This window comes from Chelonia mydas, chromosome 2, assembly GCF_015237465.2.
Source record: "Chelonia mydas isolate rCheMyd1 chromosome 2, rCheMyd1.pri.v2, whole genome shotgun sequence".
Classification (NCBI taxonomy): Eukaryota; Metazoa; Chordata; order Testudines; family Cheloniidae; genus Chelonia; species Chelonia mydas.
In genome coordinates, this window is record NC_057850.1 from 35,405,625 (window position 1) to 35,422,941 (window position 17,317).

The 17,317-nt window shown below is 40.6% G+C and overlaps 1 protein-coding gene across 36 annotated transcripts in view; it reads right to left on the reverse strand.

The window, feature by feature from the left end:
* RIMS2 (regulating synaptic membrane exocytosis 2) overlaps positions 1–17,317 on the reverse strand; it is a 728,605-nt gene that overhangs the window by 288,135 nt on the left and 423,153 nt on the right. For 20 of the 36 annotated variants that reach the window (XM_043539204.1, XM_037892154.2, XM_043539224.1 and 17 more), the window contains one exon: positions 16,570–16,682. In XM_043539204.1, the coding sequence (XP_043395139.1) occupies positions 16,570–16,682 (113 nt within the window). Of the gene's footprint in view, positions 1–6,648; positions 6,697–16,569; positions 16,683–17,317 lie in introns of all 36 variants that reach the window. The other 16 variants (XM_043539203.1, XM_043539200.1, XM_043539201.1 and 13 more) reach the window with 1 other exon arrangement.

Consider the following 17,317-nt stretch of genomic DNA (forward strand, 5'->3'; position numbering starts at 1 on the left):
TTTGCAGGACTATAGTATCAGTGGGATGGGAGGGAAGCTGTACCTGAGGTGGTCAGTCCAGCGTAACAGAAGGGCATTGTTCTTCAAGCCTTGGCCCAGAGCTGTTCTGGAGCAGTATGGGTGAGTTTACTGTTCCCTTGTGAGGCAAAGCAATCCCAGGGCAGAGTTTCCATTGATTGAAGATCTCATTGAGAACAGAATCATGAATCTTCTATTCCTGGTCTGTTGAAAAATGTTTGTTGAAACTGTTTGCTAGTGAGTTCTGAGTGCCTGGTAAGTATACTGCTGAGAGAGTTATGTGATGTCTGATATACCAGTTCTAGAGGTCAACCGTCCTTACACACAGGGAGAGGGATCTTGTCCCCAACTATTGTTTACGTATAGCACATTAGTCATATTTTCTGACATTACTTGGCTATGTCAGGATCAGATGAGTGGGAGGAATACATTGCAGACCCGACAGACTGCCCTTAATTCCAGTAAGTTGATGTGCATCCTGGCCTCTTAAGGGGTCCAGGTGCCTTGTGCAGTGTGATTGTTCATATGAGCTCCACAATCTCACAGAGAGACATCTGTGATTATAGTTACCTTGGGTGTAGGTGTGAGCAAAAGAATACCCGCCCAAACTTTCTCCAACTTTGCCCACCAGGCAAGAGAAGCCAAAACCTTGGTGGAATTGTTATTTTGGCATTGATGTTGTCTTTTTCTGATGAGTAGATGGACTAATGCCAGGTTTATAGGCAGCTTAGATGGAACCCGGCAAATGGTATAATGTGGGTGCATAAGGCCACGTGGCTGAGGAAGAGAAAGGCAAGCCCTGACTGAGGTCAACAGTTTGAGGGTGACTTGTTTTATTAGATCACCCATAACATGTAATCTCTTGATGGGAAGATAGGCTCTTCCTGTAGTCGAGTTCAGTGTTCCTCCTACGAAGTCTATCAACCTTGTAGGGGTTAAAGTAGAATTTTGATGGTTGACCCAGACTCCTAAGGAAGAGAAAAGATGGAGTAGGAATGCTATTGCTGACTGGACTTCCCTGCTGGATCTGCCCATCAGGAGCCAGTCTCTGAGCTATGGAAAGATGGTGAAACTGTTTTGTCTCATCCAAGCTGCCACTGCTGAAAGGACTTTTGTGAAGACTCTGGGTGCTGCAGCTAGCCCAAATGGAAGAACTCTGAATTATAAGTGGTCCTCCCTAATGAGGAATCTGAGGAACCTTCTGTGGGAAGAGTCAATGTCTATATGAAAGACCCCAAACCAAGTGCCCTCTTCCAGAAAGAGGACTATTGATGCCACTGTGGCCATGCAGAATTTTAATTTTTGGATGAAAACATTAAGTTGCTGTAGGCCAAGAATCGGTCTCCATCCACCAGATTTCTTGGGGACCAAGAAATATGGGGAGTAGAACTCCTTCCCCTCATATCAAGGGGGCATCAGTTCTATGGCCACTTTCTGGAGAAGAGAATTTTCCTCTTAACATAGAATCTGCTCATGAGAGTGATCCCTGAAAAGGAGGCAGTAAGGGGGTTTGTGGTGAAGAGGTCAGATAAACTCAATTACATAGCCTTGGTGGATGTCATCTAGTACCCACTTGTCTGTAGTTATTGTTGCCCAGCTGAGAGCAAAGTGTATAAAAAAGCCACCAAAGGTTCAGGCTGCAATGAGGCATGCCATCCATGGTGGTACACAGTCCCTGAGCATACCAGCAGAAGAACTGCTTGGATGGTGGGTGGAGTTGGAGGTGGTTGTGGAAGTAGAAGGAAGCATACATCTGGGTCTTTGAGCCCTTTGTTTCTTACATGGGGGTTCATATGGGCATTGATGCCTGAGGAGGAGGTCTGAGTCTATAGTGTTGCTTGTGATGGCTTCTCTTCAGGGCCAGGGTGTAAATTCCCAGAGAGAAGAGGGTGGTTCTAGAGTCTTTTTGAGCGTGTAAAGACTCATTGGTCTTCTCACTAAAGAGGTTAGACTCATCAAAGGTTCCTCAATGGTATTCTGGACCTCCCTGGGGAACACTGAAGATTGCAACCATGACTCATACCTCATGACTAGAGCAGTGGTGATGGCTCTAAAGGCAGTATCTTCTGTGTCTACTATCATTTGACATGATGTCTTCACCACCGGCCTGCTTTCATCAATAAGGGCTTGAAACTGGGCCTAGGGAAGTCTTGTCTACCTAGGGAAGTCTGTCTTTAAAGTCTGCAAATTTGGCATAATTCAGGAAATTGTATTTTGCTAGCAATACCTGGTATTTAGCTACTGTTAATTGGAGACTAGACAATGAATACTTTCCTACTCAAAAGGTTGAAGCATTTAGCACCTTTATCAGTAGGGGCACGCTTGGAGAACTGCTTCTGGACCTTTCTGTAGCCACTCACACCACTATGGAGTTGGGCGCTGGATGAGTGAATAAAAACGCTGCCCCTTCAGCTGGCATGAACTTTTGTTTCTCAGCTTTCTTCAGGTTTGGGGCACAAAAGGCTGGGGTGTGCCACAGCAAAATGTCAGGTTCCAAAATGGCTTGTTTAACTGGAAAGGCCACCCTTGAAGGGCTAGAAAGCTGGAGGGTGTTTTGTAATCTCTGCTGTGTGCCCTGGACCTCTTCAAGAGGAATCTGGACTTCAGTAGCCACCCTCCGCAAGAACTCCTGGTGCTGCTCATGGTCATTGGGTGGAGAGGGAGATGATGGAACAACTGCCTCAACAGTGAGGAGGGTGGCATACCCATTGGAAACACTGGATCTGGCTCAAACTCCTCCTCCACAGATTCTGACATGAAGGGTCAGAAGGAGAGGGTCAGAAGGAAGGGAGAAGAGGGTCAGTGTGATTCTCGCCTGGATCCAGGGTGCCTCTATATGATCCCACGGGACGCAGTAAGAATTGATGGGAGAGATCAATAAAAGCTCTGCTGGTGAAAATCGATGTTTCAGAGGAGTTGCCCTATAATTTAGTAATGCCAGATAAGGGTCTGTATAAGACTCCTCTGCTGTCTTTAGTAGTCTTTTTATTCTCTTAACACCATTTTCCATAAGCCATTAGACTGTTGACATCTTGGACTAGATATAATGGGCTTAAACTCAGATTTTCTTGCAAAACATGAGAATTTATGATCATCAAATTGGTCCATTGGCTGACATGACCACTTCTGGTATGCCATGTCTGGCAAAGATAGATTTGATACTCACAGTAACATGTTTTGCACTAGTGTTCTCAAATCCTGTTATTTCTGGAAAATGAGAATAATAATCCAGAACTAATATATAATTCTTGCCAGCAGTAAACAGACCCATACCTACTTTGGACCAGGATGACAAAATTTCTTCATTTACCATCATAGGCCATTTTATTTGGTTATCTCTGTATTGTTGGCATGTTTCACAAGCTTTAATGGATTTTACTCTATCTGTATTAAATTGTGGCCAGTATAGAACATTTCTAGCCCTTCTTTTGCATTTTTCAATATCCATGTGGCCTTCATGTATCCTACGTCATACACATCTTTAACCCTAACAGACTCCCTAAGCCTGAGTTGTTCCAGCCTTGCTCTTGCTCCAACCCTGTTCCTAGTCCTGCTCCAGCCCTGCTCTCACTCCAGCCTCACTCTGGATTCATAATCCCAGTTCTGACCCTGGCTCTGACCACTAGGCCCAATGGCCATGGCTCTGACCAGTAGGCATGATCATCCCCATTACAGTTGTACAGGCAGGTCTTCCCAGTCTGAATCTGAATGGGGTCTCATGGGCTGCTCCATGAGTGCTTCTGCAGACCAAGCTCTGGTCCCTCATGAGTTCGGAGAGGGAAGGCACTGCAGATACTGCAAACTGGAGGTGATATGAGCCTCCGCAAGGCAATAGAGGCAGTGCAGGAGATTGTCGTTGATAGAGAAGGAACAGAAGCAGGAGACACAGTTCCTGAACCCCTGAACTCTTGGAAAAGTCCCTCTTCGAAGAGAGAAGCTCCCTGGAGCAGGAAGAACAAAACTAACTATGCTAGTGTGCTAAACACAAGAAAATACTAATTTGTCAAAAACTATTTACAGATTGTATTCATAGGTTCACAGTAAAGGAAGATCAAAGTAGACATGGAGGGTTCCAACTCAGGCCAGGTGGTGATAAGAAGGAACTGGAGAGGTGTCTATCCACACTGCCCTTTATACTCTTATTTTGGAAAATAACTGTGCATGTGCAGACCAATGGAAACTGCTTACCAAAAATTTCCAGACTCAGGTGCATGGTGTGCATACATACATACCCATGTGTGGCATACATTGAAGTAGTAGGTTTCAGAGTAGCAGCCGTGTTAGTCTGTATCCGCAAAAAGAAAAGGAGTACTTGTGGCATCTTAGAGACTAACAAATTTATTTGAGCATAAGCTTTCATGAGTGAGCTATAGTTCACGAAAGCTTATGCTCAAATAAATTTGTTAGTCTCTAAGGTGCCACAAGTACTCCTTTTCTTTTTATTGAAGTAGTAGTGAAGGTTAAAAATATACCCAGGGACTCAGGGGATAGAGAGGGAGTGTGGCTGTGGTGAGAGGTGGGAGGGTGTGGGGGAAACAGTGGGGAAGCTGACAGTGGAATCAGGGGCAAACCCAATCTTTCAGAATGATTAAATGAATAGGTATTGACAGTGATGTGTGAACATCCCTGAGATCTGTACACTAATCCAGATTAATCCATCTACCTTCCTACTGAATATTGGCATATTGGGAGGCATGATTTGGTTTCTCATGTTAGTTAGGGTGATGTTGTCAAAGCCATGAGTATAAGCTTCCTGAGAACCATGCCAAGCAACATTTGACTCTTTGACCAGAATTATACTCTGTAGAAGGATACGCAGAGAGGTCTGTAAAGGCTCCATGGACAATGTGCAAAAATAAAATTTCATCTGAATAGAGCCCTTGAGTAGTAGAACTGTAATAAATAATCAGTGTTGGAGATGCTTATTCCTTACACTCTCATGTAATTTGTGGTGTATGCTGTATACAGAATTATTGTTATTTTTACTCTCTTAATCATGAGTAACATGATCATTTGATCAAATGAAGATACCTTTCATTCTTCAATGAAATAAATTATTTTAAATGGGATTTATATCAGGATTTTTGTCATATTTAATGTAATTTAAAATGATGGGCTACCACATGTGCTTCTAAATTATAATACTTCATAAAATCATGGAATTTAGGATGATTTTTGCTTTTCAATTGAACACTTGCTTGTCAGATGAAATTGCTAATTCATAGTTTCTTTTGAAAATATCTAAGCAGAAGAGAAATATAAATGAATCATTTAAATTATACATAAGGTAGTGGCCAGTACTTGGCCTTCCTGGACTTTTAACAATTTGTGTTTGAATTTGTATGCAACTTTTGTTTTCCATTTTGATTGCCAACTTCATAAACCATCAACGTCAGTCACATATTAAAGGATCTGCACTGAAGTTCTTACTAGATACCCACTACATATCAGTAGCACATCAGTAGCACATAATATTTTAAACAATATTACCAAGCTTTTAACCTTTTGCTCCAAATTTTTCTCACATTTTTATTCTGAACTTATAATCAGGCATTTGTATATACCACTTTAGGGAAATCATAAATTGTTGGGAAAAAATTAGTCAGTATGCTTTGCTTATTAAACCTTAATCCCAGCCAAACCATTTTCTGCTGTCTAACCTATCTCATGTAATGTTTCCCTTCAAGTTAATACTATGAGCACTTTTCCATTTCACTATGAAAATTAAAAATCTCACTCTCATCATTTGGAACCTTTCATTTTCACATTTCCTTGGGCAGTGACTGAGCAATATATGTAAAAATTATACAATTCTCAAACAAAAAATGAACATTTCCATAAAAATATTTTGTAACAAAATCAGGTAATATTCTACATACAAAAAACTGAAAAAACATGCAGCAAAACAACCGAAGCGTTGTAACATATTAGTACAACCTACATTTGAGTTAATCTACAGTACCTTAAGGGTTTCCTAATGAAAAAAGGCAAACAACTTGTACCCAAATAGGACTGTAAAACTCAATAAACTCAATGATCAGAGGCAGACAGAAATTATTTTTTAATTAAATCAGGTTTTGATTAAATCAACCTACTTTTCAAAATGCAAGCACTGCGTATAATATACACAAAATTCATTTCTTTAGACAAGGTACAAATTTATTTGCCAATCTTCCACTGAAGGAACTACTATTAATTGGAAAATGCAAAAAAGGATGTGTTAAGTAATGATAATGAATGATTTAAAGAGACATCAACCTTGGTATAATGAGATCAAACATCCACAGCACAAGATTATTTACTACTTGTACAATATATGTATGTATGTATGTATGCAGAACACATAGCCATTATCACTGCTGAAACCTGTGTGAGTTTAAATATATATCACAAAAGTAGCAAAACTAAAGCTAATTGTCTCTTTAAATTTTAATTTAATATTTAACCCCCATGCAAAATTTTACAAGCTGCTCACAAGATGGTATGAAATTTGTTAATATGGTTTGAAACAACACATTAAAACAATGGGAAAACAGACCAAAACGTAACGTTTTCCTACTATGCATTTTCCAAAATAAACAAAAGAAAAGAACACAACTTTAGTTTCTATCAGGCAGACGAGGCCTTTACCTGAACCCTAGGAACAAAAGGCGTTGTTCTTCTACTAAGGCTTTGGCTCTGGTAAGCAAAATTAAAGAAAAAGCAATAAAACAAACCCAAAAAAGACAACACGCTGGAAACTAAAAGACCAAAAGTAAAAACAAAGACACACAACTATTACTTTAAACACAGCTTTACACCAAAGACATAGTTATCCAAAACAAACTATTTTAATGCAGTGCATAAATTAAATCTGCACATATGTTACTGAAGCATGTCAAAACTCTGTGGTGAAATTCTGGTCCCACTGAAGTCAATGGAAGTTTTGACATTGACTTCAACAAAGCCAGGATTCACCCTGTATGTCTGTCTACTGATTATGCTTTCAACAGATTAAGAAATAATATTAACTAAAGCAAAAAATGAGTACAGTGGGAATTAGAAGTGGAATAGAAAATATTAATTCAGCCTGAATATCTCTGTCAGAAAGCTTAAAGTGTGCACTGAGAGGCTAGAAACTAATACAGCAATACCAGGTTTTATTCCCCTTTTCCACAGTTTAAAGTAGCATTTGTACCAGCAGCCCTCATACACGCTGTAGCAACCCTTAAACTGAAGTTGGAGCAGTTGGATATTAGCACTGGGGAAATGGTGTGATAATGTATTTCCATTCCCTACCAGTCATGACAGGAATGACATATCGTGTATACAGAAAACTCTTGCATGAAATGAGTCCTGAAAAATTTAGCAACAGTTAGGAATCACACTCTGTACAATTTGACCATTCTGTCACCTTATTGACACCTTACTCTGCAGGTAATCCCAAGGATTTCAGTGTGACTATTCACAGAGTAAGGTATTATCCAACAGGCTAGATACAGCTGTGCAGGGAAGTACGAAAGTCCCATTCACTCCACCGGCATAGATGCTGGAAGTAGGGGTGCTGGGGGTGCTGCTGCACCCTCTGGCTTGAAGTGGTTTCCATCACATACAGGGATTACAGTTTGGTTCAATGGTTCTCAGCATCCCATCTATAAAAATTGTTTCACCACCCCTGTTCATCGGTTGGCCCAGCTAAGACTGTTGCTCTACCACAGGGTGAAGAAAGAAGGGACTACTTGCCCAGCACTCCCTCCTGTAAGGGCAGAGAAGGTGTGGAGAGGGGCTGGGACTGCAAACGTGGCTTTTCTTGCTGGAATAAGCTGCTCCATGAAAAGGGGAGAAGAAACTCACACCAAAGCAAGGGGGAGTCTGAGAAGAGTTGTGACTCTCTCAGGGTACATCTACACTGGAACTGGTGGTGTAATTTCCAGCTTGAGTAGACATACACACACTAGCTTTGGTTGAGCTGCCATGCTAAAAATAGAAGTGGCAACATGAGTGATGGGCTTTTACTCCCCGTGTACAAACCCAGCTGGGACACTGGATATTTACTCGGAAGGCTAGCCCATACTGCCACCCACACCACTTGTTCTTTTAGCACACTCGTACAATCAAAGCTAGCGCACAAACATCTATCTGAGCTGGAAATTACACCTCCAGCTCCAGTGTAGACATACCCTCTGTCACAGTTTGTCCCGTGGTCCGCTCCTGCAGTGGCACAGCTGCATACTGTCCCTTACCCAAGATAGACTGTATCTAGCCCAATGTGAGAGAATGTGTCAAATCTGGCTCCAAAGTAAAAAATAGGATTTCAAAGTCTTCATGATTCTCCCATATTGTAACAACTTTAAAAAAATACAGAGTTCCTCTATTCCAGGTCTACTCCAATGTCTTTAGCCTCACAGACTGGTCACAATCCTAAGAGATTGAATCGCTCCTACAATGAACTGAACACCCTTGACTCTCACTCACTGCAGTGGGAACTGAGAGCTGGGGTGCTTATCACAGGTTTGGTTGGGCCCTAGGTTAACAATGGTAATCCATCACAGATTCTCCTAAAACAATCTTAGACATTACCATATGCCATTAAAGAACAATTCTAAAACACAGAGACAGCCCTTGTTAAAACAGGTTTTGTTTTTTAAAGCAATGCCACCTCCACAAATAAACCAACCAATAATAAATACCAACTTGTTCCAGTTTTTTTCCCTTCTTTCACTGAACCAATCAAATCTCATCTCCCTCAACAAACATACAGTCTATGCACATCATTATAACTAGTGCATCTATCAATCCCCTTTCCAGTATCCCACAGAAATTAATTTGTGATAAAATATATTTTTGTTATAATGTTTTTAACTGCTGAATATACATGGTAGATATAATGAGATGCATAGAGATATAATGGGGTTCAATTGTACAGGCAAATAATCATATACTTTATATCTTCTCTGCAGAGCTTCTCTATCTGGTGCAAAAGTGAGTAATTGTGATTTTACATATCTACTCATTTGTGAGTTCTAAAGAGCATTTTTTTCAATCTTTAATTCTAACCACCTCAGGACTGTCTCCAAGTTATTCTTTTCATGCAGCACTGAAGAAATAGCCAGAATGTAGTAATGAAACAAACAACACCAAGGCTCAAATGCTGCTTTTTTGGAGCAAATGAAAGCAAATACATTTAAAGGAAAATAAGTAAGTGAAATGTAAAGAGAAAGGCAGCAAGAAAAGCAAATAATAATGAAAAAAAATAACTACAACACATGTTACTTCCTGCAAAGAGGCCAAACCTCTGCAAAACATGGACAATAAATTATTCAAATTAAATTAGCAAATGATAACATACACATTTTTTGTGTAACTACACAGAATTAGCCTATATGAAATATGCATTTGAACATGGTAAATATTTATGGAGATAGGAGTTTTTTATTAGGCAAGATGATCTGCTGATTCTCTCAGCCTTTTGGTGGAAAAGTGAGGCTGGTAACAAATTCCATTACTCCCTAATGGTCAATTCTGGATTTACAGTATATCCCCAGAGGACACAGCCTGTCTTTCCCGTTACAGAATAAGTATAGAGACATTAACTGCAACAAAGGGAAAATGAGAGAGGACCAAGAATACACAGGGAAAGGGAATGCAAAATATAGGGTGACTGCATCACACTCGAAGTGTCTAAATAACACTTATATTACAGCCCTTGAGAGATGAGAATCAATTCAGTAAACATTGCCCTCCAAAAACACACACTAAATTTTTTCTTACTTTTGTTTGGGGCATTGGGGAAAACTGAAATGCATAAAGTTAGGAACCTAACTCCACATTTAGACACCTAAATAATTGGCCCTTTTTTCTAAGGTGCCAAGTAGTCCGGGCTTTTATTAACTTTAATGGGAGTTGTGGATACACAGCCTTTTTGAAAATCTTGGATACTTACTTTTAGGTATTGTGACAGGGTTGGGCTAGATGGCTACAGGAGAGTAATAGAAGGCAGATATATTAGCCCCAGGGTAAGTTTTCCCTGGGTAAGGTAACAGGGAAGGTTCCAGAACAATCAGGAATCTTCTGGAGACAATTAAGACAGGCTGATAAGAACACCTGCAGCCAATCAAGAAGCTGCTAGAATCAATTAAGGTAGGCCCAAGAGACCCGGATCCAGGGAAATAATATGCAGGAGCACATCAGGATATCCACTAATCTGACACCAAACCAGAAGAAGGAGGTAACTGAGGTGATCAACCAATACCAGGACGTGTTTTCAAACAAACCAGGCAGGACCACCGAAGCATATCACCACATTATCACAGACCCTGCGGCAAAGGTAACTTTAAGGCCCTATCAGGTCCCAGCAGCAAAAAGGGAGGAGATCAAGGCAGAGGTAAAAAGGATGTTGGAGCTGGGAGTCATCGAAGAGTCCCACAGTCAGTGGTCAAGCCTGACTGTGTTGGTGCCCAAACCCGATGGCACCACTAGGTTTTGTAATGACTTTCGCCGGCTGAATGAGATATCCAAATTCGATGCATACCCCATACCCCGTTTCGATGAGTTAGTTGACCGCCTGGGCAATGCCCGATTTTTGCCCACCCTTGATTTAACAAAGAGATACTGGCAGATTCCCCTTGCCAAAGATGTGAAAGAAAAGACGGCATTCTCTACACCAGAGGGTCTGTTTCAATATACTGTTCTTCCTTTTGGACTACACTGGGCACCTGCCACCTTCCAGTGTCTTATGGACAAGCTCCTTCGGCCCCATACCAGTTATGCAGCAGCATACCTGGATGATGTGATTATTCACACCCCCGACTGGGAAACCCACTTAGGAAAGGTGGAAGCGGTTCTGGACACGCTAAGACAGGCTGGCCTCACAGCCAACCCAGCCAAGTGTGCTATAGGGCTAGCCGAGGCTAAATACCTTGACTACATCGTAGGAAGGGGCATGGTCAAGCCCCAACTAAAAAACTAGAGGCTATCCAAAATTGGCCCTGGCCGAATCAGAAAAAGCAAGTCCGGGCATTCCTCGGTGTGGTGGGGTACTACCGACGATGTATTCCCCATTTTGCTACCAGAGCGAGTCCCCTGACAAATCTGATAAAAGCCCGGGGTCCAGACATGTTGAAGTGGACAGATGCCGCAGAGAAAGCATTCTCTACTATGGATCTACGGACAGCCCTCTGTAGTAACCCCATGCTTATAGCCCCAGACTTCAACAAAAAATTCATTTTACAAACAGATGCATCTGAAGTAGGATTGGGAGCTGTCCTATCGCAGATGGTCGGAGATGAAAAACACCCAATCCTCTACCTCAGCAGGAAACTCCTCCCGAGAGAAAAGAAGTATGCCGTAGTTGAAAGAGAGTGCCTAGTTGTGAAATGGGCCATGGAAACACTACGTTATTACCTTCTGGGAAGACGGTTTACCCTTGTGACCGACCATGCACCCTTCCAGTGGATGCAGCAAAATAAAGAGAAGAACGCAAGGGTGACCAGATGGTTCCTGTCCCTACAACCTTTCCCATTCACCATACAACACTAGGCTGGAAGCCACCATGGCAATGCAGATGGCTTGTCACGAGTACACTGCCTGACGTCCCAAGTTGCCCAACCCCGTAGTGTTGAGCAGAGCGGGCGGATATGTGACAGGGTCGGGCTAGATGGCTATATGAGAGTAATAGAAGGCAGATATATTAGCCCCAGGCTAAGTAGGTCCCTTTTCCCTGGGTAAGGTAACAGGGAAGGTTCCAGAACAATCAGGAACCTTCTGGAGACAATTAAGATAGGCTGATTAGAACACCTGCAGCCAATCAAGAAGCTGCTAGAATCAATCAGGCTAATCAGGGCACCTGGGTTTTAAAAAGGAGCTCACTTCAGTTTGTGGTGTGCGTGTGAGGAGCTGGGAGCAAGAGGTACTAGGAGCTGAGAGTGAGAACGCAGACTCTTGGAGGACTGAGGTGTACAAGCATTATCAGACACCAGGAGAAAGGTCCTATGGTGAGGATAAAGAAGGTGTTGGGAAGAGGCCATGGGGAAGTAGCCCAGGAGTTGTAGCTGTCGCACAGCTGTTCCAGGAGACACTCTAGACAGCTGCATTCCACAGGGCCCTGGGCTGGAACCCGGCGTAGAGGGCGGGCCCGGACTCCCCCCCCAAATCCTCCCATCTCCTGGTCAGACACAGGAGGAGTCGACCTGGACTGTGAATTCAGAAAAACGGTCAAGCTGAAGGCTGCCGTGAAGCTCCAAGGCGAGCAAATCCGCCAATAAGCGCAAGACCCACCAAGGTAGAGCAGAAACTTTGTCACAGTACCTAAGTCTGAACATTTTGGCCAAGGAATATAGCAAGTTATGGGCTCAGACAGCCTTCTTTGGTTTTATGTTTCTAAGGCCAAAATAAACCTCCAGACTCTTGGCGTTGCCCAGTTACACAAACATATACACAACATCTCATCCACGCTGATGCCAAAATACAGCTGAGAGCACACAAGATTTCATCCTCAGCATTTTAAAAACATTGTACACATAGAAGCATGCAGGACGCCAGCATCAGGCATAGCCAAAGTATGTATGAGGAAAATGAAATCCTGTCCATAGCACTGCCAAAATACATACAGTAGCATGCAGGAAATCAACCCCATATCAGTACTTTTGCTTTGTTGGGGCTGGTTTAATGTGTGCAGTTATGAACATTTTTTGCTGAAAGAGCAAGCAATAAACCAGCCTGAAGATAGCAAAAATATATACTGTAGTCCCAAAATACTACCAATAAAAACTTTTAAAAATGGGTAGTGGAGTTTGGATAAGCACACACAAATGCAGACATGTATCCACACTATGCACACCTCTAACAGAACTACAGAGGCCTCCATCAATCCCAGCAGCCCTCTGTTACAGCACATCCTACAACACACTAACTATGCTGACAATATCTGATAGTGTCTACTGGTATGGGAGGCCAGGCAGCCTTCTATATCCTCCAAGAATTTTCCAAGAGCAGACAGGAAGCCATCACCACTTTTCCTTTGACCTTCTCTCCTACCCAGACCAGCACTATCCCTTGCACTTATCCACACACACACTCCTCTCACAATGCTCACACCTCCAACAGCATCTGCATATATCCTCCTTCCCATATAGACCCTGGATTCTGCAGTATTTTCCTTCCCAACCAGACACCATGCCAAACTCATTCCGAGTGGTTTTGGAATATTAGTCTTTCCCTCCTTCTCCAACATCTCAGTCTCTCCTGAGAGGAGTCAGATGGCTGCTCACCAACCTCAAGATCTTCAGATGGAAAAAATAATTTCACAAAAAATGTTCAAGTTGTTTCCATTTCTCAGAATTCAAAATGGAACAATTTTTCATTTTTTTGCCAAAAAATAGCAAATATTTTATCAGAATTTTCAAAATTTCAAAAATTTGAATTTTGTTGCCACTTGCTCCAACTTTGGAAAAATTACCGAAAAAAAGAAAGAAAGAAAGAAAGACAAGGTGAGTGAGGTAATATCTCTTATTGGATCAACTTACGTTGGTGAGAGAAGTTGGTCCAATAAAAGATATTACTTCACGCACCTTGTTTCTCTAGTATCTTGGGACCAACACAGCTACAACAACACGGATTACAACAGAGAAAGAAAGATGCCAACTCTGTAACTGATCGAAATTTCCTCAACTTCTGACAAGTCAATTTAGAGTGTCTCATTTGTCTTTTTGCCACTCTTTCACTTTTCCAAAATTAAGTAACTTTTGGAAAGCTATGGTGGGAAAGATGAAAAAAGAAAAAAAAAAAGAAAAGAAAAAGTGTGTGTAAAGGGGAATCCAATTGATACCACTGCTTTCAGTGGCAAAAGGGACAAAGGAGGCTGAAGGGGAAAAAACAAAAATTTTGACATTTCAATAATTTTAGTTTTCAAAAAACCAAAATTAAATTACAATTTCAATACAAAATAAAATTAAGCATATTTCTATAAAGTTTTTTACTCTCAAAAATGAAAATTTCCCATAAAATATTTTGTTTCTAATGAAACCCAATTTTTTTTTCTGGGAACATTTTTCAGTAGAAAAATTTTGACCAGCTCTATTTCAGACTAGGACAGCTGCCTGGTAAGTGCCACGCCTCTTCCCATGCATTGAATCTTCTAGGGTGACAGCAGACATCCCTATGTTCCAGGAAGCAGGGACTAAGCGCAATTTAGAAATATAAGGCCCCTGTGGCAGCTGCAGCAAAAAGTGGGCTGCGCAGGTAGCAACAAATAGGCTCTGCCAATCCATGATGATCGGAGTTGTGGCTGCCTAATACAACCCCAGAATACTTTATGGATAGACATACTCTACTTACATCTTTTTGAAGGAAAATAAACTGAGGGCTGTAAGTATTTTCAGGTAGGGAGTGATCAAGGGAGATTTGAAGAAATAATAATTTTCATACTAATCATCTCCCTACCTTAACTTTCTTTCTGCTGGTAGCAAAAGATATCTGCCTTTCAGAAGTGTCCACTAATTTTAGGCGCCCAGCTTAAGAGAGCTAGAGCTTGATTTGTAGAGATACTGAACACTTGCAGATTCCATTTCAGTCAACTGGAGTTGTGGATGCTCAGTACTCTGAAAATCAGCTGCTTTATGGATTAAAGCAGGGAAACAGTTCATCAGTAGAAAAAGAAAAAGTAAACTAAACTTATGGATGAAAACAAAAGACAGGAAAGAAGGCTCTGTGTGACTCAGAGGGTTGTCTATCACAAAGAAGGAAGAATTAAGTGGTTCCAGAAAAGGTTCTGTGAAAAATATTTGTGAAAGAAAACTCATTTTTGCTTGATGCATGATAGTACATAAGTCAGTCCCAAGAGTGCAAAGATTTCTCTGAATTCCTCCTAATGCCATTTGGTTTTCTTTGAGGGGAAGACATTTTAAAAAGAAAATATTTAAAAGACATTTAAATGTAGAGACTGAAAATAAAATTCATTAAAAATAGGCAAACATCAACCCTCAGTAATATAGCTTTTTGACATTTATTTTTCTTTTGGTGATTTCTGCAATTGCAGTGACTAAATCAGACCATTCCTCCAGATCCCCTAATATTAGCTCATAAGCATCCTGAGTTTTCATTATCTCAAAGTGTGACATCACAACAATCTGGAGAATAAACAGTATTACTCCCTCATCTAAAAAATCTCACCTTAAAGCTTTGCAAATTTTGTATTTAGCTACAGAGGGGGATGTTTCTGGAGTTAGGAAAGCCAGGAGGTCACTCTTGTCTTGTCCCCTGCTTTGAGGCCGTAGCTATGGCCATATTTTTTCTCTTTTACATATGATTGGCTAAGTCCTTTTTTATTTATATTTTCATTATGTTTTGCTGTACTTGAAAAGTTATTCTATATATTAATCCTTAAATAAAGAAACTTTAATGTTTGTATCTTTGATAACCCAAGTTTGTGTCTCCTTGTTCTTGTATTTTAAACTAGCGCAAATATTTTTGCAGTCTCCACACCTACTAGTTACTCTACATTGAGGATATCTAAATCTCACTTTTCCAAATAATACAGTCTTGCAAAGTAGTTCAACAGCAGAGCAGTACAGGAAATTAAAGAGAAATAGTTACAGATGGCTGTGCTGATAAGCAAAACAGATAATGTCTCATCCACAGCTAAAAAGTAGCAGAAAAGACTACTGACTTCACTGGAAAAAAATATTTACTCCCCTCATCTCTACATACCATTGCATCAGTTGTGAGAATTTTATGAACACTTTCTCTAGATTCTGTACATATTTTTATATCACACTGATCATGTACCTATAAACATTTTTTAAAAAATATAATGGTGAGATTTTCAAATGTGTTCAACAGCGGCCTAACTCTGCTCCCAGTGAAATCACCAATAGCTTCACCATTGACTTCAATGGGTATAGAGTTAGGCGAATGCTGAGCACTTTTGAAAATCCCACCCTGGAGTTCTAAATATCATTTGAGAGCATAAAAAGCCCCCAAACCTTTAGCTTAGTCCAAAAATCATCATTTCAGAGGATGTATTTGTGGATTTTTTGGATGAGCTTTGGTCACAGTGAGGATGGGGAGAATGAAAGTGAACACCATGAGGAATCAGCGGAGAGAACAGTACTCTTTAAATTGTTGAAAACATGGGCCAAATTTTTCACAGAGTGGATAGATGAGTATCTGCAACTTTATACACATAAGCACCTATGTGTGGATTTTTCAAGTATTAACATCCATGCATGCGGTGAAAAATTTTGTCAAATGCATGGGTAAGAATTATTGTTCAAAAAGTGTGGGCACTCAATTGCACATATACAGCTGGAGGCAAGATTCAGGCACATTTGAAAATTTGGCCCTATACGTCTCAGAATATCACTCTTATAGCTTAATGGATATATTTAAATTCCCAATAGATGATGAAAAGGCTGCACTTTAAAAGGTATGCCCTGCCTATACTGAGAAACATGGCACTAAAGAAGAGAATCAGGTTCTTACAAGAACTTTATTTTACAGCTAGCTGGCATTTTGCATAAAAATTGTGTACGTTATAAAAAGCAATATGAGAGGATTAAACAAATGTTTACATACTGAAAGTTGTCCAGACAAGAACTGTGGAACATCCCTCAACATGCCAGGACTCATGGGAGAAGTCACTGAAATAGATGGTCGGTCCATTTTTTGAGATTCAAATGAACTAGAACCTGAAATTACAAATAAATATAATGTATAAAAAATAATAACAATTGGTTCTTGTATTGTCCTTTATAGTCTCAGAGGTCTATAAAAACATTATTTCTGACATATTACAGAACACAATTATAGCCACACATACAATAAACATGGAGTATACGGTGGTGAAAACTGGAACCTTATTTTAATGTGTTCAGGATGACCGAACAGCTTACAAGGAGAAAAGCAAAATGTAATAAAAACTAAGCTGTCAACATTCATGTCAAGCACATAGCATAAATACAAAATTCCACTACTTATGACTGTGCGTTATGCTTCTCTGCTGAACATCCTCAATTCCCATTGACTTCACCGGAAGTTCAGGGTCCTCAGCACATTGCACAAGTGCTTGGCTCCTAATAGAATCAGACTCTAAATGTTGTTGCAAATTTTTTAAAAATAGCAGAATGAAGATGCTAGAGTTTGGGGATTTTAATCTGGAGGTTGCAACGACTTCTGCAAAATGGGAGATGACATGTTTGTCATGTTACAAGTACAGTAAAAGGAAGATATCAAGTTCTTATACAATACAGAACACTGGATATTAATATCCCACATCTTACAAAAAAACATAATGGATTTTATTGTAAGACTTAACTCACCAGTG